The sequence below is a fragment of the Pavona decussata genome, unplaced genomic scaffold, assembly GCF_977016875.1.
Source record: "Pavona decussata unplaced genomic scaffold, jaPavDecu1.1 SCAFFOLD_72, whole genome shotgun sequence".
NCBI lineage: Eukaryota > Metazoa > Cnidaria > Anthozoa > Scleractinia > Agariciidae > Pavona > Pavona decussata.
In genome coordinates, this window is record NW_028145491.1 from 613,458 (window position 1) to 640,418 (window position 26,961).

The 26,961-nt window shown below is 39.3% G+C and overlaps 1 protein-coding gene and 4 pseudogenes across 3 annotated transcripts; 1 reads left to right on the forward strand and 4 right to left on the reverse strand.

Annotated features, from left to right (window-relative positions):
- Nucleotides 1–203: 203 nt before the first annotated feature.
- LOC146476804 (uncharacterized) lies at nucleotides 204–2,914 on the reverse strand. The gene is made up of 2 exons (XM_085113871.1): nucleotides 2,609–2,914; nucleotides 204–1,746 (listed from the first exon to the last, which is right to left on the reverse strand). Exons 1-2 carry the CDS (start codon nucleotides 2,912–2,914, stop codon nucleotides 331–333), a joined length of 1,722 nt encoding a protein of 573 aa, XP_084969997.1. The 3' UTR covers nucleotides 204–330.
- Nucleotides 2,915–3,239: 325 nt separating this feature from the next.
- LOC146476805 (uncharacterized) lies at nucleotides 3,240–4,690 on the reverse strand (annotated as a pseudogene).
- Nucleotides 4,691–6,448: 1,758 nt separating this feature from the next.
- LOC146476806 (uncharacterized) lies at nucleotides 6,449–13,221 on the reverse strand (annotated as a pseudogene). The gene is made up of 6 exons (XR_014865476.1): nucleotides 12,874–13,221; nucleotides 9,684–9,962; nucleotides 8,980–9,210; nucleotides 8,279–8,440; nucleotides 7,522–7,952; nucleotides 6,449–6,878 (listed from the first exon to the last, which is right to left on the reverse strand). The product of XR_014865476.1 is annotated as an uncharacterized LOC146476806 (transcript).
- Nucleotides 13,222–15,196: 1,975 nt separating this feature from the next.
- Nucleotides 15,197–17,387, reverse strand: LOC146476807 (uncharacterized; annotated as a pseudogene).
- On the forward strand, nucleotides 17,279–23,335 carry LOC146476808 (uncharacterized; annotated as a pseudogene). The gene is made up of 6 exons (XR_014865475.1): nucleotides 17,279–17,548; nucleotides 18,168–18,962; nucleotides 19,206–19,317; nucleotides 19,530–19,791; nucleotides 19,918–20,200; nucleotides 21,047–23,335. The product of XR_014865475.1 is annotated as an uncharacterized LOC146476808 (transcript).
- Nucleotides 23,336–26,961: the final 3,626 nt, after the last annotated feature.

Below are 26,961 nucleotides of genomic sequence, written 5' to 3' on the forward strand. Positions count from 1 at the left end.
AGATTCCACAGAATTTCTGTATTAGTTTTCAATAATACATATGTCATTATAGCAACAGGCATGAAGTACATGTAGCAGGAGAATATAATTTAATTGTTTTGTCTGTTTAGCTACTTCATGGAGATGCCTTGACTACAGTTGTGTCTTTGTGAGAGAAGGGTGAGGGGAGAGGCTATCACAGAATAATTAGCACATAATAACCCTGAAATATTCCGAAAGTGTAAATCAACGAAAACAACAATTGGCAAGAGGAGTATAAAACTAAGGTTTTACTGGAGACAGAAGTCTATTTCCAAATCAGTTTTTTTCGGTTTTAAAGGATAACAAAAACTATTCACTAATAATACTGTTTTGGAAATTACAGAGCATAGCACACACTGCCCACATTTGATTTACGACCGTAAAGTTGGTGAATGGAACCACACTGTCCCATATGTGAAAATTTTTAATTTTGTTTATTGCCCTTTCCACATGAATGCGAAGGGCAGCAATCGATTGTGTCTCTACCACTTCCTCAGGGCTCATTTGCCCCTTACTTCCTAGAAAGGGCGGTATATTCAGGGAAACTCCAAGGGGCAACAGATCCCCTACTGTAAATCCCTTATCTGCCATGACAGCATCTCCTCGGTTGAATGGTAGCTTTAAAAATCCAGATCTTGTTACTATCTCTCTATCAGAGAGGTGGCCAGTGTAGAGCTGGCTAACAAAAGTTAGAGCACCTCCAGGTGATATGCCGATCAAACTCTTAAGTGTTGTGTAGTTTTTATATGAACTAAAAAGTTCACTGTTCAGGCGCATGCTCTTGGGCATCTGACAGCGGATCTCAGTGCAGTCAATAATTACTCTGGTTGATGGATATCTCTCTCTAAAATCAGCTGGCATGTGTTTGTCAATTTGAACCCTTGATGGCCACACTGGAATTGTGCTAAATTTTAAATACATAAAATTTATCCATGAAATTGTTACTCTGCTGACAGTTGTCTGTGAAATTCCATACAAATGGGCCAAATGATCTTCTTTAAATCCTTGCCTCAGTCTGCAAAGGGTTAAAAAATATTCATCCTTCGGAGTTAAATGTCTAGGTCTGCCCTGTTTGGGGGCATCCTCATCATACCTGTTATTCACTGTGTCTGACTCATCGGATTGTGAATCCCAGTAAATTATGTTCTCCCCATTCCTTCTAGGGTTCAGGAATGCAAAAACACTTTCAAATACACTTCTGTTTGGAAATCCTGTATAGAAAGCCACATCTTTATCAGAATCAAACCGGTCTACATGAAATACCCTTGCCTGTAAAACACTGTTCCGGCGTGTCAATTCTTCAACTTCCGATTCTAAATTTTCTTGTCGAACCTTTACTTTACAGAGTTCTTGAACCAGCCGTTCGTTTTCCACTTTAAGGTCGCGGCTTATATCTTGTAATTCTTGGTCGTCTATACAAGGCTTGGAATATGTGCTGGTTGATGTAAGAACCTGACATTCGGATTTCTGTGCTGTAATGCTGATATCGCACGTGGAAACATCTTCAGCGTTCGTGGTTGTGGTTTTTGCTGCACTTTTTCTCTTAATTGGGCTTCTTCTCGTCGGTGCCTTACGTTTTACCGGGGATCCCTTTTTCTGTGCTGTAATGCTGACATCGCACGTGGAAACATCTTCAGCGTTCGTGGTTGTGGTTTTTGCTGCACTTTTTCTCTTAATTGGGCTTCTTCTCGTCGGTGCCTTACGTTTTACCGGGCATCCCTTGTTCTAAGGAAATCGAGATGGCACTGCAGTAGCTAGTAAAGTACGCTTACGACCTGCAATTGCTTTGACAATATCTCCCGGCTTAAAATGCCTCGAGCAAACTTTCGTGAGCTCGGTCACTTTAAAATGTTCGCCGACATCTCTTCGTATGGCTGCTATCCATTTCATGAACATATCTCTTTTCTTAAATTGGTCAGGAAACTTAAAGTAAAAAAAATCTTTTCCCCATCTTCTACATAAACTTTCTTTTTTCATTCAGGAACACAGCAATTTTGAGGCATTTTCTCCGAATTTCTCACGTGTGCGCGGTTAGCATTTGCAGAGAACCGGCCCTTGATGCCTCGTTATCATGCTACTCTCCCCATATCGTCTCGGGCGGTCGCCATTTTGGAATAAGGCGTATTGAGAGGGACGCTTTTCTTTTGTTCACTTTAATTATCAACACAATAGGCTTACGAGCGTTTTCCGTTGTTTACGGCAATACTGCAGTGAAACAATTTTCTGTTTAGAATTTTTTGCATTCATTTCAGTTTGTTTGAGAATGGAATACTCTGAATGTAGTCTCAGCTAATAGCCGAGTATTTTCAATTTACACGTTGTAAAAAATCTTCCTGATTAAAACAGACAGAAATTAAGGGTCTCAGCTCGTAGCCGAGGTTGGCTTCTAGACAAATAAATACAATAGATCCGAGACACTGATTTCCCGCCGGTGTAGGCGTCAGTAGATCTCTCACCAGAACATCTCCCGACCCAGAATCCAACGAGCACCATGCCTTTGTGAAGTTTCTCACACACTCCTTCAATGTGGCTGGGCGATGTAAATTCTTATATTTACTACCCCTTCCATATCTCATGTAGACTATACTATTAATGGCAGCCGGAGTAGAGCACTCTGCATGGTGAAGGTGAAATACCATCGGCTGCAACAGCTATCGCAGTTTGCGATGTGCAGATTTCCAGCCCAGAAGACTCGCAGCGCTGTGTGGTCGGACATTTTCTTGATAATACATTTCTTGATCAATCCTGTGTCGCTTCCGTTACTCAAATTCTTGAAGGCGCACTGATACCACCTGCGTCCTGACGACCCTGGAGAATCCTGAACACCTTTAGGACCTTGATTTCCACGAGCACCTGTATCGCCTTTACTTCCAGGAGGACCTGCTGTCCCCATGGGTCCTTGGGGTCCCGTAGGACCTTGAATTCCACGAGTTCCCTTACTGCCTGTGTTTTTTTAAAATTTATTTTATTTATTCAATCACACTGATATAAGTTTCAGAAAGTGCATAATTACAACAAGGTATTAGTAAAGAGGGAATCAGACGAATTGCATCTTATAACACTTACAATAAACAGCCTGATTATATTACTGATTAAATTTAATTAACAGCATCATAAAAGCTTCTAACTTGTGTTTAACAATTTCGGAATTTTTTAGTTGGTATTTAACTTCTATTTGGTTGGCAAAGTCCGAGAGAGTAAGAGCTTTGTTATGAAGTTTACAAGAATAAATATCCACAAATCCAGTGCACAACCCATCTATATGCTACTGCACGTACAAGCCTAAAGGATAAATAGACAAACAGAATCAAGGAAAGTGAGAATTATTATTGGGAGTGTTTATGTTTTGACACTTGCTTCAAAGTGAAGCTGTATAGAGTAACAGTAATAAAGCTGTACTGTGTCATTTTATTTCAGAACAGAAACTGACGCTATTTCAAGTAATCTTTATACTTGAATCGCGCGTACATGTACGATGATGTGAAACCCAGGTTAGATTGCCTTTCTTTTTTTGTACAGCTGGGCTACGAAGTACACGTGCTGTTATTCAAATTATTGTTTTTGAGAAATATTCTCTTAAAAACCACTCACATTTTCTCGGTTTGACCATCGCGGCGACGATAGCCTTCTCCAGTAGCGGCCCCTCAGTAACGGCGCAACTTACAAAAGGACCGTCCTGTTGTTCATGGCCGAAAAGTCGTCATGCTTTGTGATGCAGTTTACACGCTTGATACTTCCATCAAACGTAAGTTTTTGGCGAACTTGTGCAATTTCTTTGCAACATCTGTGTTCCAAAGCCCCCATTAAATTCTCTTGTCGGCATTCTCGACACATGCACCTACAAACAAAGGATCAAGGTGTTGAATCAAACAAAATTGTTATCAAGCAAGAGTGACAATTTTAAACACTGATCACAACCAAATTCATCGCCTTGTTATTTCGAAAAAAAAAAAAGAAGATATATCCGATTACTAACCAAGCATTCACTGAAACATTGCCTTTGAACCGTGCATGAAGGTCAACAGGGGTACTCGTACTCGTACTAGAATCTAAAGGTCTCTGTTGGCTCCTCCGCATAGGGTTGAACGATTCCAGTGACTTTCATTTCGTCCAAGTCGCTTGACTCGGACAGATTTCCATCAGAAACAGATTCCACAAGGGACATAACTTCGTCACTGTCTGACATTTGGGTGGAAACACCAGCAAGCAAAAAAAATTTAGCGACAAATGTTGAGAGATTGCTCTTAGCAACAAAGCAAGATATGTGGTAAACAAATCTCTGAGGGGTAAGAGACAATACGACTTTCTTCATTGATAGAACCCCACAACATAGCGTAGTTGGATTCATCTGCTTCTTTCGTAGAGCCATGCAAGTCAGCACTCAAATCATTCCAGTAATCAAGTATGGCCTTTTTCTCATACCAGCCACAGCTGTTGAAGCTTTGCTTCCATAAATCTTTCCCTTACGGGCATTAAACCATTTACATGTAGCACTTCTTTGTCTGTAACATTTGGGATTATCAGAGTCACTAGTAGTTTCAGAAGACCTTCTCAACCAAAATCACACCTTCCTTTTACTAACAGACTTGAAGGAAATATATGACTTTGAAATCCCCTTCACGACATACTACGGCCTCTTAAAAACCATATCCGCAAATGGAAACAAAACTCTGCACTGCAATGAACACCCTGGTCACAGTAACACCTCTCGATCCGTTTTCTACAAAAACTGCATATTCCACCTTGCTAGACAAGAGCTTCCTGGCACCTACTGCTGAGAATAGAATTCTGAATCATGGCTTCACAAAAGATAACATCTGCAATATTTACATGCTACCTTTTCACATCTTGAAAGAACCAAAATTAATCATGTTTCAGATTAAAATTATTCAAAATACTCTACCCACACAATCTAGCTTGTTCCGCTCTCGCATAACAAACAATGAAACTTGCCCTTTATGTAACCTTGAAAACCAAACACTACTCCAGATGTTGCTTAATTTAGTTGAAGTAGCTCAAGAGAAGGGTACCAACAGAGCGGCGAATTCGACGAATTTGGCGAAAATGGGAAATTTGACAATAGTCCGCCAAAGGTTGAAATTCAGTTGAACGAGCTCAAGAGAAGGGTATCAACAGAGCGACGAAGTCGTCAACGTTTATTTACTTAAGTTTTGAGCGACCACTAGATTTCTATGTGTAATAGCTGATGAGGGCTGCGCCCTCATCAGCTATCATGCGATAGAAATCTCAAGCTCATCATCTGGTTATGAGCAAATTATAATTCTTACTCTACCACCTGATGTCTCGATGTTTCTTGACCACCCTCGCTCATGCTTTATATAGACCAGTCTCTTGTGTAGTTTGACTTGCTTAGATTTATCAATATAATCACATGTCAATCACAACAGTGACAATTTGCCATTTAAAGCCAGCCTGTTATAATCATTTTTTTTACTAAAGCTACAATTCAAATGATTTGTAGAAATTGTGAACTCTCAATTGTGCATGCATATTATAGACGTCAGTAAAATAAGTTTATAATTATTATAAACTTATAGCATATTTATATTTTGGAGAGTAGACCCTCTATAATACATCTTTTATCAGCAATATACAAAATAATTAAGTTATTAGTGACATTTATAGTTTGCATTATTTTAACACATTTATGTGAAAATGCCCTGAAATGAAATAGTGACTTCATTTAAATAGGAAAAATGGCGGCGGTCTTGTTTTTAGAACATGTAAAATGTATCTCAATAGACCTTTTCGGGTAACGCAATGCTGTACATAAAATGTTTCGTGCTAAGTATTTCGATATCATTTAAATGGGAATACTACATTATAATGCAAATGCAATAAACAAAGAATGTTAACCCCAGGGGATCTGAATTGGGTACAGCATTGGGTTAGCAGGATAGGTCTAACTTCCATTTAATTTGTTTGAAACAAAAAACGTTCCAAGAATATTAAAGAGCTGAGTACCTCTAATTTGACTATTCATTGGTGGGAAACTCTTGCATCATGTTGCTTAGAACATAATTCATGAACATAATCGTGTGAAACAGATATATGCCATACCTCTTTTTTTTATTTCCTCACCTGAATCTATGCATTAGCATAATCATTAATGTGAAAAAAAATTCGATTTGCCAAAACAAATATTTTTTTTTGTTAAATCCTTTATATATTTGTGGTCTACCTCTCTTGCTGACAAGGAAGGCCCACAGAATTGAAGTCACATGTTCTTTGCTAAGTGAAGTGGTATGGCAACTCGACAGCAACTCTAAAAGTTCTCTGAAATCATTTAATATTTTTTCATGTTCTGAAAAATGCTTTTAGCAGAGCTCTTCCTGTGTGATGTGTTGATTTAGGTGAGAAAATAATAGTAAAAAAATATGCATGGGTATTGTGAGGTGGACTCGGCGATACTTTTGATTTAACTATAAAATTTTTAAAACAAAGATCTACTAATTTCACAATAAAAAAATTGAAATTCTCTGTAGATAGCAACGTGGGAAAATTTCAACATGGTATATGTTGAACTTGATAAGCGTAACTTAAAACAGGATAATAAAAGAAGCTTGCTTATACTGTAAACAGTGCTTTGTATAAAATCACTGGTCAGTGAAGGTAGATGTTGTACCATTGTCTAATTTTGCACGTTTCGCTGATGGGTGCTGTTCTTGACATTAGTCATATTGTGAAATTGTGTCAACAGCATTTGGGTGTGTCACATTGCGGTACGCACCATTGTACCTTTCCAGAGTTATCCCCAGCTTCTGGAGGGCCATCAGGAATATTGTTATTTCTTCTTCTGTGAGTGTTTCACTGTCCTGTTTCATGAAGAATGTCACCTGACATGCCAAAAAAAAAATATGTCAATTGCTTGTGAGAAGAATTTTATTAAAAAAAAAAGCAAAACAAATAGTGGCCATCTGGCTTGTACAATAATTATATTTGGCACAAACAATGCGGCTTAAAAGATCAAACTCCAAAGAACCTGAAAGAAGTTGTTGTTGCGACACAAAATGAACAAACCAACTAATCCGATCAGGAGTGAGCAATTTTGCCCTCAGTGAAAGGAAAATTAAGAACAAATGCCTTCTATTTTAACCAACCAGCACTAAGAAATTTTGCGCTCTATTTCTTTTCCATAATGTGATACCTACAGGACATTAATTGACCCTTAAGGTCTAAATTTGCCACATTTTGAAATATTTGGCAGTTAACTAGTATACTATGGTGTTACTGACATGTTATTAAGTTTCATTGGATGCAATTTCTTTTCAATAAATGAGAGGCGATGATTTAAGTAATGTTAATATTTTGTAACAGGGATTAAGGTAATGATTGTGATCATTGATTACATGAGTAAAAGTAAGTAAATGGAGATTTTACATAAAATGTTATTTTAAGTGTCTTCATATTGACTGCTACCTTCCCTCTTTTCCTACCAAAAAAAAAAAAATTAAGTTACATGTTTCAAGGACATTTGGCACTTCCTTTGTTTTTAGCATGTTTAATTGTGCCAAGGTTTTTGTGCTCCAAGGCAGTAACTGTCATCAGCAGTTTTTGTTTCCCGCCATCGTGACGACATTTGCTTAAGTTGTTCAGCTTTGAGGCACTTACATACTTCCCAGGGTACGTTAACACCATTTGTTGCAGTTTTGCGTCATTGCTTTGAGGTGTGAACGTGTTGGAAGAAGCAACCAGTGGTGATGAGATCTGTCCATCCTTTATGTCGCGACCAGCCAGAAGAGCTGTGTGCTCAATGCAGAGTCCAATCATGCTGATGGATGCCTGTTGTACTGTTTCTGGAATCGTTTTTGGCAACATTTGGAACAACACTGGAAGGGGGTGGACTTGTGAAAGTGCATGTAATGGCAGTGCCAGGGGTAGGTATTGTCCTTTGGCCTTGGAGAAAAGGGCTGTAAGGAATAAAATTTATTATAATAATGATGGCTTTGTTTTTCTGTTGTTTTAAACATATTTTCCTTACAATTCATTTTCTTTACTAGCATAGAATTTTGATTTCAATATGGCCTATGCATGAGGGAATCCGTTCCAGACAGTCTCCTCTCTGTTTATGTCGGTAGCCATTTGAAAGTATAGTAAGAAGGTAATGAATGATCTTCCAAAATTGTTTTTTAACATTAAAGGTCTAACTTATGGTATTATGTACAATATTGAGACTTTCCATTGCCTGTAAAAGATTACTATTGGAAGTTAATATGGGGCTGAATTGTTGACTTACCGCAAATGAAAGGATCCTCTAAACACTCTTTCTCTAACATTGCTTGGCATAAATCATATGCAGCGAGGTATGTTCTGTTTTCATCAGTAATTTAAAGGTCATACAGATTTGGTTTTGTGGAGGTCTGGCTTGAGCCTTTCAGAATTTGAATGATGATATCCTCTGGTTAAAGAAAACACATAAATCTTAGTTGTTTGTTACTTCTCATATTTCTTGCAAAGATACAGTGTGATTCTGTTTTGTAAGAGAGGTTACTCAACATGTGACGGTGAATGGTCGTGGTTATTTGAAGCATGTACTTTTCAAAATATGACAAGAACCACTTACTAAAAATGAAAATGCTAGAAAGAATTATATAACAGATGTACAGTACTGCCTGCATGAATGGCAGCATTACACGCTTGCTTATGCTTGGAAATCCACCATATTGTGTGTCCGAGTATAAAAACATCAAAATGGTAATGCTCTTCTTGTGGCTAGTACAGTATTATCTAAGACTGAACCAAAAACTACCCTTGTCTGAGGTGTGTTGCTTGTTTTTCAGCAACCTCTTCATTTTTTTCTTCTTATAATTTGGAATTTGTTATGCCACTATATAGCCATAAATTATGCTTTGTTAAATGATAACTCTGCAGTAACTTTTAAAATGTTCAATAGATATGCTTGTTAAGTTTAAATTATTGGTAAGAGCAGCTAATTACCAAGATGGGTGGTGAAATTCTCCGCTGCTTCCTTGTGTTCTTGGTTTGCCGATATCTCCAGTGAAGCAAATGGTTTGAAGACTGGCTTGGGAAATCTCCAGAGGAACCATGATGCAAGACCTTTATCTACATTGCTTTTATCCACAATGAGTGGCGCTGCTGTGGTCGGCTGTGTCATGCCACACAGTGTAAGGCATGTACGTGGCATATTGAAGTTGGCATTTCCTGCCACTATAAAGGGAAACAATATGTTTTTAGAGAAAGAGCTTTTATCGCTGTTATATTTCATGAAAGGACACATAAAGTTCTCCCTGTACTACAACTTGGACACAAAAGGGTATTGAATCAAGTTCAAATTTACATGCAACATGATATTAGTTGACCTTCTTGGCATTGAATTTCTTTTTCATAATATAATAACCCACAACTACATTGCCAAACATGGACTGTGGCAATATTGATACAATGTGTAATGTTTAGGTTACAGTATGCTGACACTGGATTATCTCCTATGCAGGATTACGTTGACAAGAAATGTGGTTTGAAATGTGGGAGGAGTGTTGCATGATTACATTAGAAAGACTAGATTGTATGTGCTTATCGTTGTAAATGATAAAATAATTAATGAACGAATGAAATTTACAGTAAAACTTAAGAACTGATACACAATCTTAAAATTATTTTAAATACAGTCATTGACTCGCTGGTTTGCCTTGTCCATGCTGTGGCACTGAATAGTTCCAACAATTTTGTAAACTCATCCCTTTGCACTGCTGTATAAGTTAACTTGTAACAACCAAGTTGTAAGTTCATCGTATAGTCCAAATATCTTGCAGTCATTTTGGGACATTATTTCCCCATCTTTTCAAACGTTTTGTCACTGAGGAACCATTCCTTCATTTCATATTCTTCTTTCTCCAAGTTTTGACGCACATTTTTCAGGATATCCAGCATGTACTTGTAAACTGCGGATTTATTAGCTCCTTAAAAAAAAAGAAATGTAATTAACAATCTTTTAATTTGAAGGTCCTAGTTAAGCCAATTATATCAAATGTAACAGGTTAATATATAATTTAAACTAACACGTTTGTTATGATGAGATGTGCATAAACTTATTTTCTTTGTCTTTGATTTCTGGGGAGCAGGGATGGCACAGTGGCGAGAGCACTTGCCTCCCACCACCGGGTTCGATTCCCAGACTCGATGTCATATGCGGTTGAGTTCGTTGTTCGTTATTGTCCTTTTGAGGGTTTTCCTCCGGGTTCTGCGGTTTTCCTCCCTCCACAAAAACCAACATTTCCAAATTCCAATTCAATCTGGAATCCGAGGGCCACAGGTTTGGCAGTTGTGAGACTGTTAGGTGTCACCGTTGTTAAACAAAGTTGATTGTTAGTTATTGTGCAATCCATTGTCACTAGCAGAGGGAAATGAAATTTGCAAAATTAAGGTCATTGTTATAAACAGGGCATGCCAAAAGTAAACATTTGAGGCAAACACCTCACAAAACCATTAAGATTAAGGTAGAAACAAATATCCTTTCAATAAGAGAAAAAACTTCACAGGAAAAACACAAACTTTTTTCATAAAACGTGCTTTTAATTGTGCATGCCACTGGCTAGAGGACATGATTGTTATAGCACAACTCAATTATTGTTGTGGTATAGCGATGGAGGTTAGCTTGTTCTTAGATCTTTAAGATCTTAGATCTTTAGTCTTTCTGAGGTTGATTATGGAACAGGGCTATACATAGCAGGGGGCAGCTGTCCCCGCCAGGAAAACTGAATTTCTGTTAACATGGTGTTTGAGTTTGCTGAGCCATTTCTTTTAGTTGCATTGGCCGAAATCACAAGAAAATTGACTACTAGATTGAAAAGTTCTCTCTTCAATGTGAATTCAGTGTGTTTTGTTTTCCTTCAAGGTCTTAGAGGCAACTCTTTGTGTAGGGGTGAAACAAAAAATTCCAGTTAGAAATCCTATTTGTATATCGGAGACCACTGTGAGAGGTGTGGGATTTTCCCCCTCCCCCTCCCCCTAGACGGAAAAAAATCGTACTGGCTGCCCTGTGGAAACAACGGCCATTATCAATCAGTTGAATTGAAACGCTTTCAATTGGTTATTATGATTAGTGGTGACAGAGTAGTGTCGTGCAAAATAAATGATTAGGACATAAAAAATAATGTGGTTTTCGTGATCACGATTTGTGTGTACAGGGATGTGTTCCCCGGCGGAATTTAGTTGAATTGAATCACTTTATTTCAATTGGTTAGTATGATTTGTGGTGAGAGTAACTAGTTGTGCATGTAAATTTTAGGTTAATTAATCACAAAATAGGTGATGATTACAACTTCAAAAATAATGTGGTTTTTAATAATCACGATTTGTGTGCACCGGGATGTGTTAACTGCACGAGGGTTTAGTAGCCTTCAATTACATGTATCTAGAATTTGTTAGTTACCAAACGGTCAACAAGTCACTCTCAGTTAACATTGAACAGTATCAGATATATAAATGGAAGAAAGGGTAACTTCTGGTTATAGACATGTCAAACCAGTCGCAACGTTTGTCTGTTTTCATATTCCCTTGCATTCTGTTGGACTTAAATTTTATCAAAAACAACCTCGTATTTTTTTTTTCGAATTGAGCTTCTTCCTGCAGTTCTCTGAATTCTTCAGTGCCACAACGATCTTTGTAATTGACTTTTATGTCGGAATTCCAGTTAATAGGGGTTTTTCGCTAAAATAACTGCCAAAGCTTGAGAAGACTATACTGTTGCAGTCCTCTATGTTTCCGTGAAGTTTTGAGACTCGTATTCTACCCAACATCTTGGTTATTAGAGGCAAGCGCAACCTGGGAAGAGTGCCCAAACTACCGAGGGGACCACTGAGGGGTGCATTGAGTCAAGTTGAGTGAGTCTTTTTAATGTAAAATGAAGGAGTGCTATATGCAAAGGAAATCACAATGGCGTGACACCTGCATTCATTTGTTTAAGCGTTTTTCTCCGGCATAGTAAATTGAAAGTTCAGAAATTGAACTCAATCGAGTTCCGCAAATCGACCTCTGGTAACACCTCATCGTAAAAAGTGGCGCAACCAATAATGTTAAATACACGAAAGAATTTAGTTATGGGCGACACGGTAGTTCTCGTTGAAAATATACAAAGGCTTTAAACTGGAATCAGGCGATTGTGGAAATCGGACGAATTTTGCAACCCAAAGTAAATGCTTGTTTCGTTTACAAAAAGTTTGAGAGTGTATCTGTACGTAGGTTTCTCATTGCTTTTATATTTTTCGACAGCACGGCCTTTCTTGTCAGTTTCCTTTAAAACTTTTAAATCTTCGCTCTCCCCAAAGTCAAAGCGCCAGTCCTGGTAGCCTTTTACTATGCTTTTAAAACAAGCAACCCACAGCGCATCTCAACTAATGAATTGCGGTCGATTCGCCTGCGAAATGTTTCGCCAACAGATAATTAGCGAACATCCTAAGCAGTTTACTAATGAGTTATGTGATTCGCTCGTCGCAATGATGGTTTAAAGGACGTGAAAGATTTTTGTTTAAGTAATTCGGCGGCTCACTAGTTATGGTTAGTGTTGACTGAGAATGAGACAGGTATAGCTAACTGACCTAAGACATTAGCGAACTGGCTGTTGGCGAAACAACTCGTAAGTGAAACGACCGGTTACTGAACCAATTTCTCAGCTACAAGAAACACGCGCCACACTCCCGGGTATACTGTTGTTACTCAAGCCTCCAAGAACCTGCTATTGAAATTCAAAATCATTTTCACAAAAATCAAGAGTTGGAAAGTGGAACATTCAATTGAGTTCGATCTCCATGTATCAGCCATCGCTCAATTTGGTTTTTCATGAAAACTACTCATGATAAAACAAGAACTCACCTGTGGGCATTCCAATGGCAAGCCATAGTACCCCGGGCTCTCTCCACATCGTGTCTGGCACCTGAACTTCAGCGTGCGCCATTGCGAACGACAGCAATCCTTGCACCGCCACGAGCACTGCTAAGGAGGGAACGCTGAGTAAGTTGGCGACTGCTTTGCAACCCTGGAATTATCAAGACTCACATTAAGCATGCGCCAAAAATGATAAAAGGGAATTCTATTTGAACGGTTCTGAAGATTTTCTGTATACTTACTTTGCTAACATGCTCAGGAAGCAAGGTGCAGTCAAAGTCCCTTTTCCAGCATTTTCTTAACTGGTCTTTAAGATCACCGTGACCGCAAGTAGAGTAAGCCATCTCTAAATGAAAGAAACCAGCAATTACACTGTTTCTGGCCGTTTTAAAGATTTTTTGTGTAGTCTTTGTTATGAACATGAATGTATGAAGTAAAGAATAAGCTTCTCTGTATGAATTCAAAAGAAAGCGTCTAGTGCGGTTATCGTAGGTAGTTTTTAACCTATTATTTTCCTCTCTGTCTCTTCATTATCCGGTTGTTTTCATTGGATGTTTGGCTCGCTGCTTTGTGTAGAAACGGGCGGTAATTTTTGTTTACAGAAACGTGTAATAATTAGGTATGCGAGATGATATGTTCAATTGTTATTGCATTGTTTCTTTAAATTAGAGACATGACTTGGCAGTTTGATGTTTCGATTATTTATTACGAACGTGTGGTCATGACATAATTGAAATGCGTGTTGGTTTTGCTTACGGGAAAAATGGTACAGTATAACTTAAAGAATTATTGAAATCAAAAGTAAGCATATTTTAGGAATTTTTGAATAATGGTCGCCTGGTGTGCTGACTGGTTCCGGTAGCTCGTTTAGCGGTCATACTAATAGATAAGCCATTTTAAAGAGTACTGCATATTAAACATCTCATTTGACACAATTGTTTTATTGCGAAAATTCTTTAATATTAGTTTTTCAGAACAACAGGAGAAGGAAAAAGTTGAAGAAATGTCAAGAATATAAAATGATTTATACAACAACGTTAACGGTTTGAATGTCGAAGTCGAAGGGGGAAACATGAATAAAAGTGTTTACCGTAAATTTAAAAACGGGACATGTTTCCTCAACTACAATAAGACATAAAATCAAGGTCCAGACTAAAATTAGGTAGTTCTAGTTCTGTAACACTGTCCTTGTCGTCTGCCAGCATCTCAACATCTTGCGAATGTTCAAAAAGTTTTGAGCATTCCTCCACCTCTTCTTTCTCGTACTCTGTTAAAGGTTCCAGGGTGGTAGCGGGTTTTCTTGACAGGTACCTGACATGGGATGATTGCTGTCTGAAAAAGGACGCCTTGTCTTTTATAAGCCACTGAAGTATTCTCTCCTCTTCACTGTCCCCGGGGAAGTTGGATGGTGATACCACAAACACTGATCTTGAAACAAAATATCTTGTTCGAAGGCTTCTTTTTATGTAGGAGAGGCTGTAGAATGTCACTTCGCTATTGCCATCAGCGAGTTCAATGTTGGTTGTACGATATATCAAACTCCATCGTCTTTCGCAGTTCCTCTTTAATCGAACAAACTCTTCCTTGGATACTTTTTGAAATGGCACGTGCATGTGTTTCAACTGTTGTTTCAGAGAACTGGAGAGATCAACGATGGTTTCGCAATTGTCAGTGTGGTTGTGTCACTCGGCGACAATTGTGAATGGGAGGTGTGTACATTGAAATGACTTTAAAACAATAAGAATGAATAATTTATGCAGCTCTAAACTTGAGATCTCTGGTTGTTTATGTATGGTTGTGAATGGAGTCACTATGTTGGGAGAATTACTGAAAGGCTTCTCCGATTATGGTGTGGTAAGGAGAAAAAATTTTTTCGTAAATGTCATTCCTAAAGTTTTACCTAATTTCGTAGCCCAACTTTTAAAGTTTGCATCTCGCGGGCAAAAAGGAAAGCGGTCTAGCGAATGTGGATCACCAGAGCCGGAACACGGTGACGTGTTAGGAAGTTTATCATCCAACTTGACAACCCTTTTTTCCTTATGCTCAAAGAGCAACTTGGAGCGAGTATAAGGAGCACAACACCATAAAGGCTCTTGTTGGAATTAGCACCTCTGACTATTTCAGCTTTCTGTCTAAGTTTTGGACTGGAAGTACTAGCGACAGAAAAATCACCCAGGAACGTGGACTGGTAAAATTTGATTTCTCATAACATTTTCACATACCTTATTTCCCTGAATAAGCACCCAGGCCCTTACTTTAAATTTCGGCAAAGGGGGCGGGGGGGTACTGAAAGGGCGGTATTAGGGTTCCCAAAGTTTAAAAGACAATGATAATTCCTAACTTTATTCTAAGAAAATAGCAGTAAGAAGCACCACTTTACTTTGTAGACATTACACTCAGATCCATTCTTATTAGGTAAGCACTATAATAATATTTCAATAAAGCACTTTATTAGCCACAAAATCCACTCGTCAGATTGCTAGAGTGCGAATCCATGTTGAAAGGGCCATAGAAAATTGAAAGACTTCAAGATATTTCAAGGGAAATTCCTTCGACGCTGGTCCCCACTTGCTGACCTCCATCACAACTACAAGTAGCAGGAATTGTCATATCATTGTTACAAAACTGACAATAATGCTGTGTGGCAGTTTCCATAATTATGAAAGGGATTTTATCGTGATTTTACACCAAGTATAGTTGCAAGGAATAGTATTCAGTAAATATGAAAATTCATATCGTGAGCTAAGAACATCATGTATACAGAGCCTTTGACAGTGTGTAGCAAAGACAATAACATGATTTGCATGTGCATGTAAGACATGCCCATATTTTCCTGCATGGAAAACCCTGGAAATGTGAAAGTTGTGTATTTTTGCCATTCCAATTCAATTTTCAGTGAACTATATCATGACAATGGCTATGGTTAAACCATGTGCTCAAGTGATATATCAAGTGAAGTATGCTGCAGAATATGAGAAGGCCTGTGTTAACATGAACACAATATGTGTGAAGTTATTTACAGCAAAAAAATTAATCTTGTCAAACCTTGTAATAAAACATATGATTAAGGAATAACCTGTGGCCTTATTTCACTTAAAATTTTAATTTTCCAGTGAGAAGCTCTGGCACCATAAACTTAGCAAAAATCAAGTGTAACTTTTGCGGCATTCGCAGCCAAAACTCTTTGTCAAATTCCACAGGAACAATTAAAATGCCTTTGTTTGTATAAACTACAAGATCAGTCGCATAAATTCCAGAAATTACCATCTGGCCCCCTGGATTTGGTAATACCAGGAAGTTTTTTCCTTCAGCTTGAAGCCCTTAGATGTTTTTAGCAACTTGTCTGAAGCTGCAACTCCAGGCAACATATTCTGCTTAGCAAAGAAACTCTTGCACTCCACTAATGTTTTACCATGACATGCACAGTAGAAAACGCGATCTGGGCTAGCACCAAGAAAAGGCCACTTCTGATTAATAACAAGGCCAGATTCAAGGAGGCTTAGTTCCTTGTGCTTCTGTGTATTTTTTTTTTTTTAAATAAAGTTCTGAAGCAGCAATTTCCTTTTCATGTCCCCACTCTAGCTGCTCAGGTATATGCTCCATTGGACAGTAGTTCATTAATAGTTTAACAATGTTTGATTTGTCTGTTTCTCTCATGTGGCATACTCTGTAAAAGTGTGAAGCTGTTATGCGGCCTGATCGCTGATCAAACCAGAACTGGTGACTTCCTTGACGCACTGTTTTTGAACAAATCACATCACAATGATTTTCATCAACAAACAGGAAATTCATAAATGACTCGACAATCTCTTCAGAAATATCTGTATTCCCATCAATGTTGTTCTCACATTTAAAAATGTTTGTATAGTTTATTCTTTCATAGTGTGAACAGAAACATTTGCTACAGTTTCAAATCTCTCAACATTGCTATCATTACTAATGTGTTCCATCACTAATGGTTCTGGTATGAGTGGATCTTCTGGCTTTGGCAGAAACTGAATGGCCACAGACTGAGGGTTTAATTGCTAAAGACCCCTTCTCAGCATCTCTTTCATTCAGCTGGGATCAAACGTTGAATGCCCAGGATCGAAATTATTAGGCTTTACAGGATCCTATTCAGCCTTGACAAACTCTGCTTTAACAATCTATAAGTCCTTTAATGGAGTAGCAAACTGACTGTTTCCACTTCTTTTCTTCCACTCGCATTTGCCAGAAGTACATGTGTTCATCAAATTATTGGTTACAGTGGCCTGGAGGTCAAAAAACATCGCAGCTACATGTCTACAGCAACCATCACTTCCACCTTTACAGGAGTAAAAAGCTGCATAGACCTCTCCACTGGATTTTAAAATGATGAATCCATTGTAGGTGGCCTGTTCGTCGTCCGCTTTTGCTCTCTGAGTGGGCTTAACTTTAAATTTGAAGAAACAAAAAGTTGTTTTTTTCCAGGGGACAATATGCGAACTCAGGTATCTGTAGAAATTGTCGTGGTAAACACCAAGCCGCCATCAAGCTAGAACTCTCTCCAAACATTCCGCTGCGCCAGGAGCAGAGAGAGGAGCAAATCTCAGCAGAACAGCCTATGGAGCTGGCTGACAGCGCGGTTGCTGAGTCGCACGCCCACGTGCGATTTCAGTTACCGCCAGAAGAAACACCAAGCGAGGTATTGTGTACTGCATCAGCTATTTTTTTTATCTAGTTGTCGTAACGCTTTGGTCTTTTACAAAACGAAACGGTCTTAGAAAATTTCTTATGTTTGTTTGAAATGCGGAATGCGTGTGTTCAGTTTCAACCAAGTGATTAGCTGAATATGAACTCTCCCAGGGGTGGGTGGGAGGAGTACTCCGACGGGAAGGATCATCCTAAGATTTAAAATTCGTGGTTTGGTACTCCTTAGGCTGCTGAAATCTTAAGTAAATTGAGAGGTATTGTGGAACCTTTTAGAGTATTGAGCCGAAAAAGAGTAAGTTAATGTCAGTCAACTGCCACTTAGAGTATTGATTTAGTTTTGGGTCTTGTTTATATGGGTAAGAAATTGTTGAAACCACGCCCGCAAAACATAATTCTGCTACCTTTAAAGTATTTTTTTTTGTTAATTACGGACGATCACCCCCGTAAATTTTATATTGGGGTCCCCCACCCCTTACCGGGCACTTGCAGGCATTTTATTATCACGGTATCACATTGCTTTGAATATTGCTCACTGGCAAGCCTGCAGAACAGGGGTTATCTATCTATTTATTTATTTATTTATTTATATATATATATTTTTGTTATTTCAGCCCGGTGACAACAACTCTGATGTGTTCTCCCTGTCGTCTCAAGGGTCAGCGCGGGACGCCGAGACCTCGCAGGAATGGCAGCCGACGCCCCAGGTTGAGCAGAAGCTTCAGAACCTGAACACATTCCTCAGGAGAACATCGGACAGGAGCGTTAGTCCGGTGCGATCCCAGTGTAAGTCTGATGTACTTACTATCTCTACCTCCACACAGCGATATTACAGAAGAAAGGCTGAGCAGGTAGTGGCCGTCGCACTAGACACTATAGCCCCTGGCAACTCCACGTGGCTGTTTGAGCAGGTGCGTGGCAGGAATGAGACGATCCAATCGATTTCAAGTGCAGGCGAAGGCACCTTAGTGTCTAGACTTGTCAGATGCTATGAAGAGGCGGGATCTTGGTACAACAGGCAACAAATATTGTCCCTTTTTGTCAGCGACTATTCAAAGACAGAATTGCTAGAGCTTATTCCTGACCTCACAAAGTGGAGGATCGATGAGGCAAGAAGGCATGCCTTCAAGAACAAGCCTGGTCAGGCCATCGATCCACCAACTCTGCAGAGGACTCAACTAGATCCTATTAAAGTCGATCACTTTCTTGATTTTATATCCAGCCCTTCGTTTCTCCAAGATGTGGCATATGGAACAAAACATCTCAAGTTATCAACTGGTGAAAGAATTGAAATCCCAAGTGTAGTGCGCACTGTCATCTCGTCTCGCGTAGTTCAACTGTACTTGAAATATTGCACCGAGTCTGGGTTTGAACCCATGAGAAGATCAACACTGTTTAGCATCATCAAGGTTAGCCTTCCAGTCACTATGTTTAGCAATAGTTATAATAGAGGTGTGTCACTGAATTGTCTAAATTTTTTCTCATCTTGACCCAGGCACATACAATTGTTTGGCATGACAGCCTTATAATTTTTGCGCCGACACCACCAAGATAAATGACCTATAAACATAATAAAATATACAATATAATGCCGCAAAGGAAAGTAACTGGCATCCTTGATCTCAGAAACTTGATTTGACTTCCTGTTACAGATATGCGCAGCGTCACAAAAGAAATTACTGGCTGGCCTAGACAGCACGCAAACCGACGGAGTCGATGCGCTCACTTCTCTTGAAGATACCATTCACCAGCTGCATCACCATGGTAGGCTAAGTTATGTTTGCAGCACATTTCATTATTTGTTCGTTTTCCCTTTTTTTCATTGTGGTTTGTATCATCATAGCCCATGCCATCTAGACGGCATATGACGCATGAAACAATCTCATGTCTTTTCTGAGCGCGCCCTATTCAGAGGCTTGTGATACAAACTATTAACTCACTGGTACTTCTTTGATTTCTCTATCTCATTTCCTCAGGTCTAGACAGCGAGACTTCAAGTTCTATCACACGTCGACTAAAAGCAGCAAAACAATATCTCAAGTCAGATTTCAAGATCCATATTTCTCAAGGGGCGCCCTGTGGGGACCACTGTAGCATATATGCCCTAAGCAGTGGACAGAGTGATCATTGTGGAACGTGCCAACATCAACACAATATCTGCTGTGATCGCTGTGACGACTTGAGGAATGTCATCGTTGATATCCAGTTAGCCGTGTCCTCCTCTGATGTACACTTCAGGTAATAATTGAAGAGTTTATCTCGCTACTTCTTGCATGATCATGAGTGATTCAGTACTCTATCAACACCACTTTTATAAAAGAGAGAACAATATAATTTTTTCTTTTAATGATTCCAACTCCACAGTGATCCACACAGACGAGAAGAGCTAAATTATAATGTCGAGAGTGCTCTACCCAAGCTGGAAGAGTGGAAGGCGCACATCGTGCGGGCTGTTCACAAAGATGTTGCCAAATCCTTTGTGGTCGACCATCTATCGGCCTGTCAAGTAATATTCATCATGGACTGGGCAATGAAGTTCCTCCCTACCAGTTTCAGAGAGACCCAGAGAGACTGGTTTGGGAAAAAGGGAAAATCGTGGCATGTGACGGTGGCAATCACAAAAGATGAGGCTAGCAATGACATTGAGGTACTTGTCTGCGTGTTATTTACTCAAATAAATGCCACATACATACATACATACACTTTATTTCAACTCGAATTATCAGAGTAGCTCTATTGAGTTAATATCTTCGAGAAAGAAAAAGTACTTCAATCAATTAAATTATTACAATACGTCAATTAGAACACCAAGATACTAAAAGTTCATTCTCCGTACGGCTATCTTAAAATCTATTAGTAATGTAATTTTTCTCATACCGTCTGGGATCGAGTTCCTCGAATCTTCATGTTAACCCTGTCAAGACCATATATTTCTTTTGTTTTCTGAGGCTATGGGTAGGTGGATTCTGCCCTCCAGCCATAACTTCGCCAGCTTAAAAGCTATGAAAATGATACTCCGGCCATCTTTGATCCGCCATCATGGATTTCTTCATTTACCCAAAACCTCAGAAAACTATCAAAATTAATCAAAATGAGATTAAATACAAAGACGAAATACTCAAAAACAGGTGTTTTTTGTACATAACAAAAAATATGAATTTTTTTATTTCTGAAAAACCTGCTCGTCCAAAATTGGTGTTCATCGTGACATCAAATTCAGTGAACCATGGGACCCACCATACCAACTTGTTCACAAAGAAATTTTTCCAAAACACTCGAAGCCTTACAACTCATTTGCGCAAATTTTTAAAAAAGTTAAACTTTAAAAGTCAGTGCGGGCAGAATCCCCCTGTGACTGTCTAATGGCAGTATTAGATAAAGGGTTAATCTGATGAAAATTGATACATTGAGGGTTCTGGTGTGCATATGTCTTGGCACTAAGTACGCAATCGTGACAGTATTATAGGGTCGTGTTCACAATTATTTTTTTCAGACAAGGACCTTCATTCACATATTTGACGAGTGTACTCAGAATTGGTTTGCTGTGGCATCTATCCTGGAGCACACGCTAGCGACTCTGAAAGGACTAAAGCCCCATCTTTCAGAAGCCTTTTTAAGGTCAGATAACGCAGGATGTTATCACACCGCTTTCCTGTTACTCTCCTTACCAAGCCTCGGAGAACGTACCGGAGTTAGAATAGCCCGCTACGACTTCAGCGAGCCACAGGCAGGAAAAGATATATGTGATCGTCGAATTGCCTCAGTCAAGAGTCACATTAGGCGCTTTGTTAACGAGGGAAACGATGTGCAAACAGCAGCTCATATGAAGGCAGCAATTGAGTCACATGGCGGAGTGAAAGGGTGTTATGCGTCAGTCTGCAAGGTTCAAACCATGTCACAGACAATGCACAAACATACTATGACAGGTATACAGGCCCTAAACAACTTTTGCTATGAAGGAGGTGGGCTGAGGGCATGGCAGGCATACGACATTGGCCCTGGGAAGTTCTTCCCCTGAGCTATGATTGCAAGGTTTGGTACTCCACAGGGGGCAACAAATATTGAGACGGTGCTGCCATTTGGAAGCCCAAGTGTGGAAGTGGGGACGTTCATGACAGCGAGGCCTTTACCATCATCTTTTGTCGAACCCAGACCATCTCAGCCAGAACCCGCTACCCCGAGTGAAGAGGATACTGAAGATGAAGACAAGATACACTTCGCATGCCCCGAAGAAGGGTGTATCAAGGTATACCAGTCATTTTCTGCATTGCAGAAGCATCTAGATGTGGGGAAGCACCTTATAAAACTTGAACGCAAGACACAGTATGACCAGATCAAGCGCAAATGGGCTGAAACCTGCCTTTCCCTTACTGGTGGTTATGTTCAAGCTGTTCCTTCTTCCTCAGGTGCATCCACTGCCAACCAGCCCGACAATCCGAGCATGCCGCCTGCAGAAAAAGGATGGGCCCTCAAAAAGGCGAGGAGTACAGTACCTTTCTCCGAGAATGCAAGAAAATATTTACGCCAAGTGTTCCTGCAAAGAGAAGAAACAGGCCACAAAGCTAACCCAGGAGATGTGGCAACACGTATGAAGGGATTACGCGATGATAGTGGTAAGAAAAAATTCCAGAAGGAAGAGTGGTTGACCACCGCACAAATTTCACGCTATTTTAGTAGGCTGTCAACCCTCAATAAGAGTGGTAGACTGCTTCGAGATACAGCGCCAGCACCTCGACATAGTGATGATGATGAGGATGATATTTCAACAGAAGAGACCGCTTTCATCCGGACAAGGCAACAGATCAGGCGTGAGTTGGATCTGTAGCAATGCCGAACTATTATATTACTATCGTAATACACAGGACACCCAAGATGGTTGTCTAAATTCTGCATACTTTATAAGCCTTTATATTGGCTTCTGAATACTTTATTGGCAATAGCATATCGGAGCTTTTGAACGTTAATTAAAGTAATTTTAATTCAGTAAAACTAATAAAACAGGCTCATCTCCTACATATGTTTATACGGTCTGGGGTTATTCCACCATTTTGGATCTCCATACAAAGTCTTACCAATGCACTCAAAGGTCACGCTGCAGTTCACACAAAGTTGAGAACGGAATATAATGAATTCTTACTCACTCTTTCTTTACGTGAGTTTGGCTGAATGTGATACAGTACTATTGTAGCATTTACCATATGTCAGTTGAGTTCAGTTGTTTTCGTTTTTCCGTCTCCTTTGCGCGACCTGTCTTTCCGCTGACCAACAACGTGGCTCAGTGTTAGTCACGCCATGCACTGACTGTGCGACCGACCTAAACGTCAATACTCGTATAAGTGAGCCCAAAATTCAGTTGATACAAGCATTCTGAGTGGGAAACGCGAGGAAGCTACGCTTTAGTGAAATGGAGAACTGTTTAAGGTTTAAATATATGCGATAGCCTGGGCGAAATCGAAAGTCGTCGGATCACAGTTATGGAAGTAAACACCTCAACGGATTAAAGACTCGCTTGTAAAATGTAAGTGGGCTTTCGTATCTTTGGCTTCCACTCTGATGTTTATGTAAACATGCAAACCTTTGGTAGTGTTGTCTAAGACATTATTCCATTCTATGACTTAATGAGAACTGTACGTGTGTGACTTTGAGGAGGCGTCTAGTTCAAAACGTTCTAAAATGCTGTCACGCTTTACTCGACGTTTGTCAACAACGGTCTCTGCTATTTACTAAAGTTAATAAGTTTCAGATGCGAATTGTTTTGAATCTAGATACTGAAATAGTCAAATAAAAGTCTTTAAAATCATGCTAAGATTATGAGTGGGTATTTTGTTTGGGCTTGTGAAGCGAAAACTTGCAATAACCTCGCACTATCAGGTGAAACCAACTTAGCATGCCGATTTCCGACTCTTACTAGAACCAGTTATTGCATAATTTTGGTGAAAATTCCAAATATTATTATCATATGACCTACGAGAGAATCAGTAGATCCACATCTAATAGAAATGAGTGGGAGAGACTCTTTAATTCGCTCCCAAGTTGTTTTTTGCTGTGACTATTAGATTGTATTAAACCAAAATCTTGTTCAAGATGTGCAGAGTTTGAGGTTGTCATACGCGCTGAAAATAGCAGGTCCCAAAATTTTTTTTATCGATTTGGTTAGGCCAAAGGTGGAACTGAACTGTGATAGTTGTATCTTTTTTGGGGGGATTTGGCCACCGGAGATATTTGGCCACAAAATCGCCATACTTTGCTATGCTATTTTACCTAGTTAATTATTAACTTGCATTGGTTGACAGGTAATTAATCAAACAATCTGAGACTCCTGCACATAACTCATGAAGGACGTAGTTATGCTCATGTGGAGCCACAATAGAATCAGATAAATTCTACAAGCTTAAGGAGCCCCTGACTTTACCCTATTTTAGAGTAATTTGTATGGGAATTTTTGTAAAAAAGCAGGGGGGTGGTCTAACTCCCCCCGGAAAATTCCAAATATCAAACCACTTTGCCTTTTAAAGTTATTAGGTGGGCCCTTCAATCTGGCCAAGTTTCATCGAAATCGGTGAGATGGCATGGCATGGCATCACCACTGCCTGGTCCTCTCATGGACATGCTCTTTAATGATTGCCGTTTCTCTGAATGGGCAGAACAAACTGCAGGTTTTGGTTTCGGTCCGTATTGCTGTCGTTGATACAGGACAAGTGTAGTGGCATGGGTGGTTCGCTTGCCGTTTAGTGTCTCATTGATATTGTTATTGTCTCCTGCTACCTGAACGAACACTCCAGGTGTAATGTTAGACCGAACAACAGTACCCAAATTCTCTGAGCTTGCTATAATGTCTAATGGCAAGCTAGTGTCAACAACTTCTATGTCATCGTAGGAGCAGCAATGACCAAATCTATTTAGCATCGTTACTAGGCACTTCAAACCTGTCATATGCCGGACAGACATAGCCAATCCAACGTGCTTAGGTGTCTTCAAGCGACCATGAGTTGTGGCGTAAGTAAGATCTCGGGCAATTGCCAAAATATGTCGCTCATCTGCCGCATTAGAAGCAGTCAGAGCTGACACATTGACTTTATCTGGATTTGAGATCATCAAACAGAGAAGTTTGTAGAGATCTTTAGGCACTGAACTCTTTACTTTGCGAGCACTGATGTCCTCCACATCAATGGGTTGAATCTCTATACTTTTGTTTTCATTCCTTATGCTTGATCTCAGTATTTGAGCGGCGTGGTATAATATAGAACTGACATCATTCTGACCCTGGCTGGTTGAGGACTCATCTTCAGAAGGTGCTGGCATCTTAGTCAATTGAAAGGTTTTCTTAGAGGCTGAATTGATGGCATCCTGCGAAGAAATGGAGCTAGAGTAAACCAACTCTGGCTTCGAGGGGTCAGATGTCTTCTGAAAGACAATTTCCTCTTGAAAGCTTTGCTGCAGTCTGCATTTTAGCCTCTCTGTCTTGTAGTTTTTTGCCGTGTTGCAGCCAAGGCCTTCTAGAATTTCCTGATACGAATCCAGGAGAGTTTTCATGTCAAGGGCTACTCCTGCTTCTAACTGAGGTTTGATGACCTCTCTCATCTTTTGGAATGCCTGTGTGTAGATATCTTCCTCGCCATCAACTCGAAAGTCAGCAAAACTTACATTAGATTTACTGACATATTTGAGATCTCCACTGTTTATGATTCTTGGCCTCTGCAGCAATCAAGTCAACTACTAAAATCTTCAACAGCATGACCTCATCACTCCTTGCTCTTGCAGCCTCCTCTATAGCCTTGCAGGAATCAAATGTTCATCAGTTTCGTTGTCCCCGTCGACTTTTTCTGCTGGCAAAATAAACAAAGCGACCAATCCACTGAATTAACTTGCGATCGAGAACTTGGTCTATCAACATGCCTGTCTTCACTATCAGCAGAAGGAAATGGTTTAATAAAGCTGAGATTTCTCTTGCTTGTATAACTCTGAAAACACTTGCCATGCCAGACAACATTTAATGCATTCCAATTTTCAATGGCAGACGAAATCCTCTGGTAAGTCTCATCTTTTCTAACCTCTACAGCTTCTTTAAATGATCTCAATCCAGCTTCGGTAGGACTTTTTCACTGCTTTTTTTTTCTTGACAAATAATACACTTGGCGAAGTCTGTACCTGGTTTGGGCTACTTTTTTGGAAGCAAAAGTCTCACTTCGTTTTCTTCATCACTGTTTTCAGTACAATTAGCCATTATTAATCATCTGAAGAGAAAGTAAAAAGGAATCATACTTCATATATTGATTCATATAATTTATCTATTTTATCCATAAACCTGCTTTCCTAAAATTAGAAGCAACCAAACTCTGAATCGAAATACATATGCACGGTCAGTTGTTCAGTGGCCACACGTTTGAATATCCATTCTTTTCAATACAAAAGAAAAAAATTGCTCTATAATTTGTGCCGTACTTCAAATAAATTGCTCTAAGCAAAGCAAAACTAATTATAGACTAACAGAACGTGTTTTCAAAGTGAAAACCTCACCTTACAAAGAAAACAACGTGGAACCAAAATCTAAGATGGCGTAACTACATCGCCTGTAAGTACTAGTTGCATTGTGGGAACTTTACTCCCTTGGCAGTCTGGGTAATGTTTAAGCTAGTAGGAATCGCTAGGATTATGCAAAGAGACACTTGCCCCACACTATTAGTTGTTAAATCTCTATATTTATTCAGATAGAATTTTCAACTGAGTTTATTGCTATAAAGGTAACGTAGTAAATAATTCCAATAACTAGCATGGAAATAATTAGAAAACGTTGTGTTTTGAAAAAAATAAGACTTCAATCCCACAAATGTTGTCTTCTTTGATTACCTTGAATAATTGAAAAAGAAGTATTAAATTTGGCCAACATTTAAAAGAATATGACAGTGAACATTGTTCAAATAGCCTTAATTCAATATAACCATAGCAACGGTTACCATGGAAAGCCGGTGTAGAGGTTTCACCTATTAAACTTAAAGATATTTGCACAAGTAATGCTTTGGCCAATTTAGAATTGTCTGGGCCCAATTTGGGGGGAGTAATGGCGAGTTGAACTTGCATAAAATAATGGTACTAAAAATATGCTTAATTTAGAGGGACCTCACCGGCAGTCACAAATGGGCCCCTAGCATGATTATGTCCCACCAATACATTAGTACATCATACCTAAAAATGTTCTATAGGTATTGCGCTATAATTTTATGAAGTCAGACCAAATATGTAGAGGGTGTTCTACATTTTTCATTTTTGCGGCCTCTGCTGGAAATCTCCTCTTAGTCTAAAAAGGTGATTCGAGGTTGTTCAGAAGGCAAATTTGTGACAAGAAGATGCAAAAGTTGCAAAAAGTCATGATAATTGAAAGTGAACATCCTCGACCATCAAGTTTTCAAG

What these genes read in the sequence shown, in the direction of transcription:
- LOC146476804 (XM_085113871.1), bottom strand. Translation starts at nt 2,914, where the DNA reads ATGGGGACAGCAGGTCCTCCTGGAAGTAAAGGCGATACAGGTGCTCGT. An exon ending in TACTCCGGCTGCCATTAATA is followed by an intron (nt 1,747 to 2,608) that starts GTATAGTCTACA and finishes CGATTTCCTTAG; the next exon opens with AACAAGGGATGCCCGGTAAA.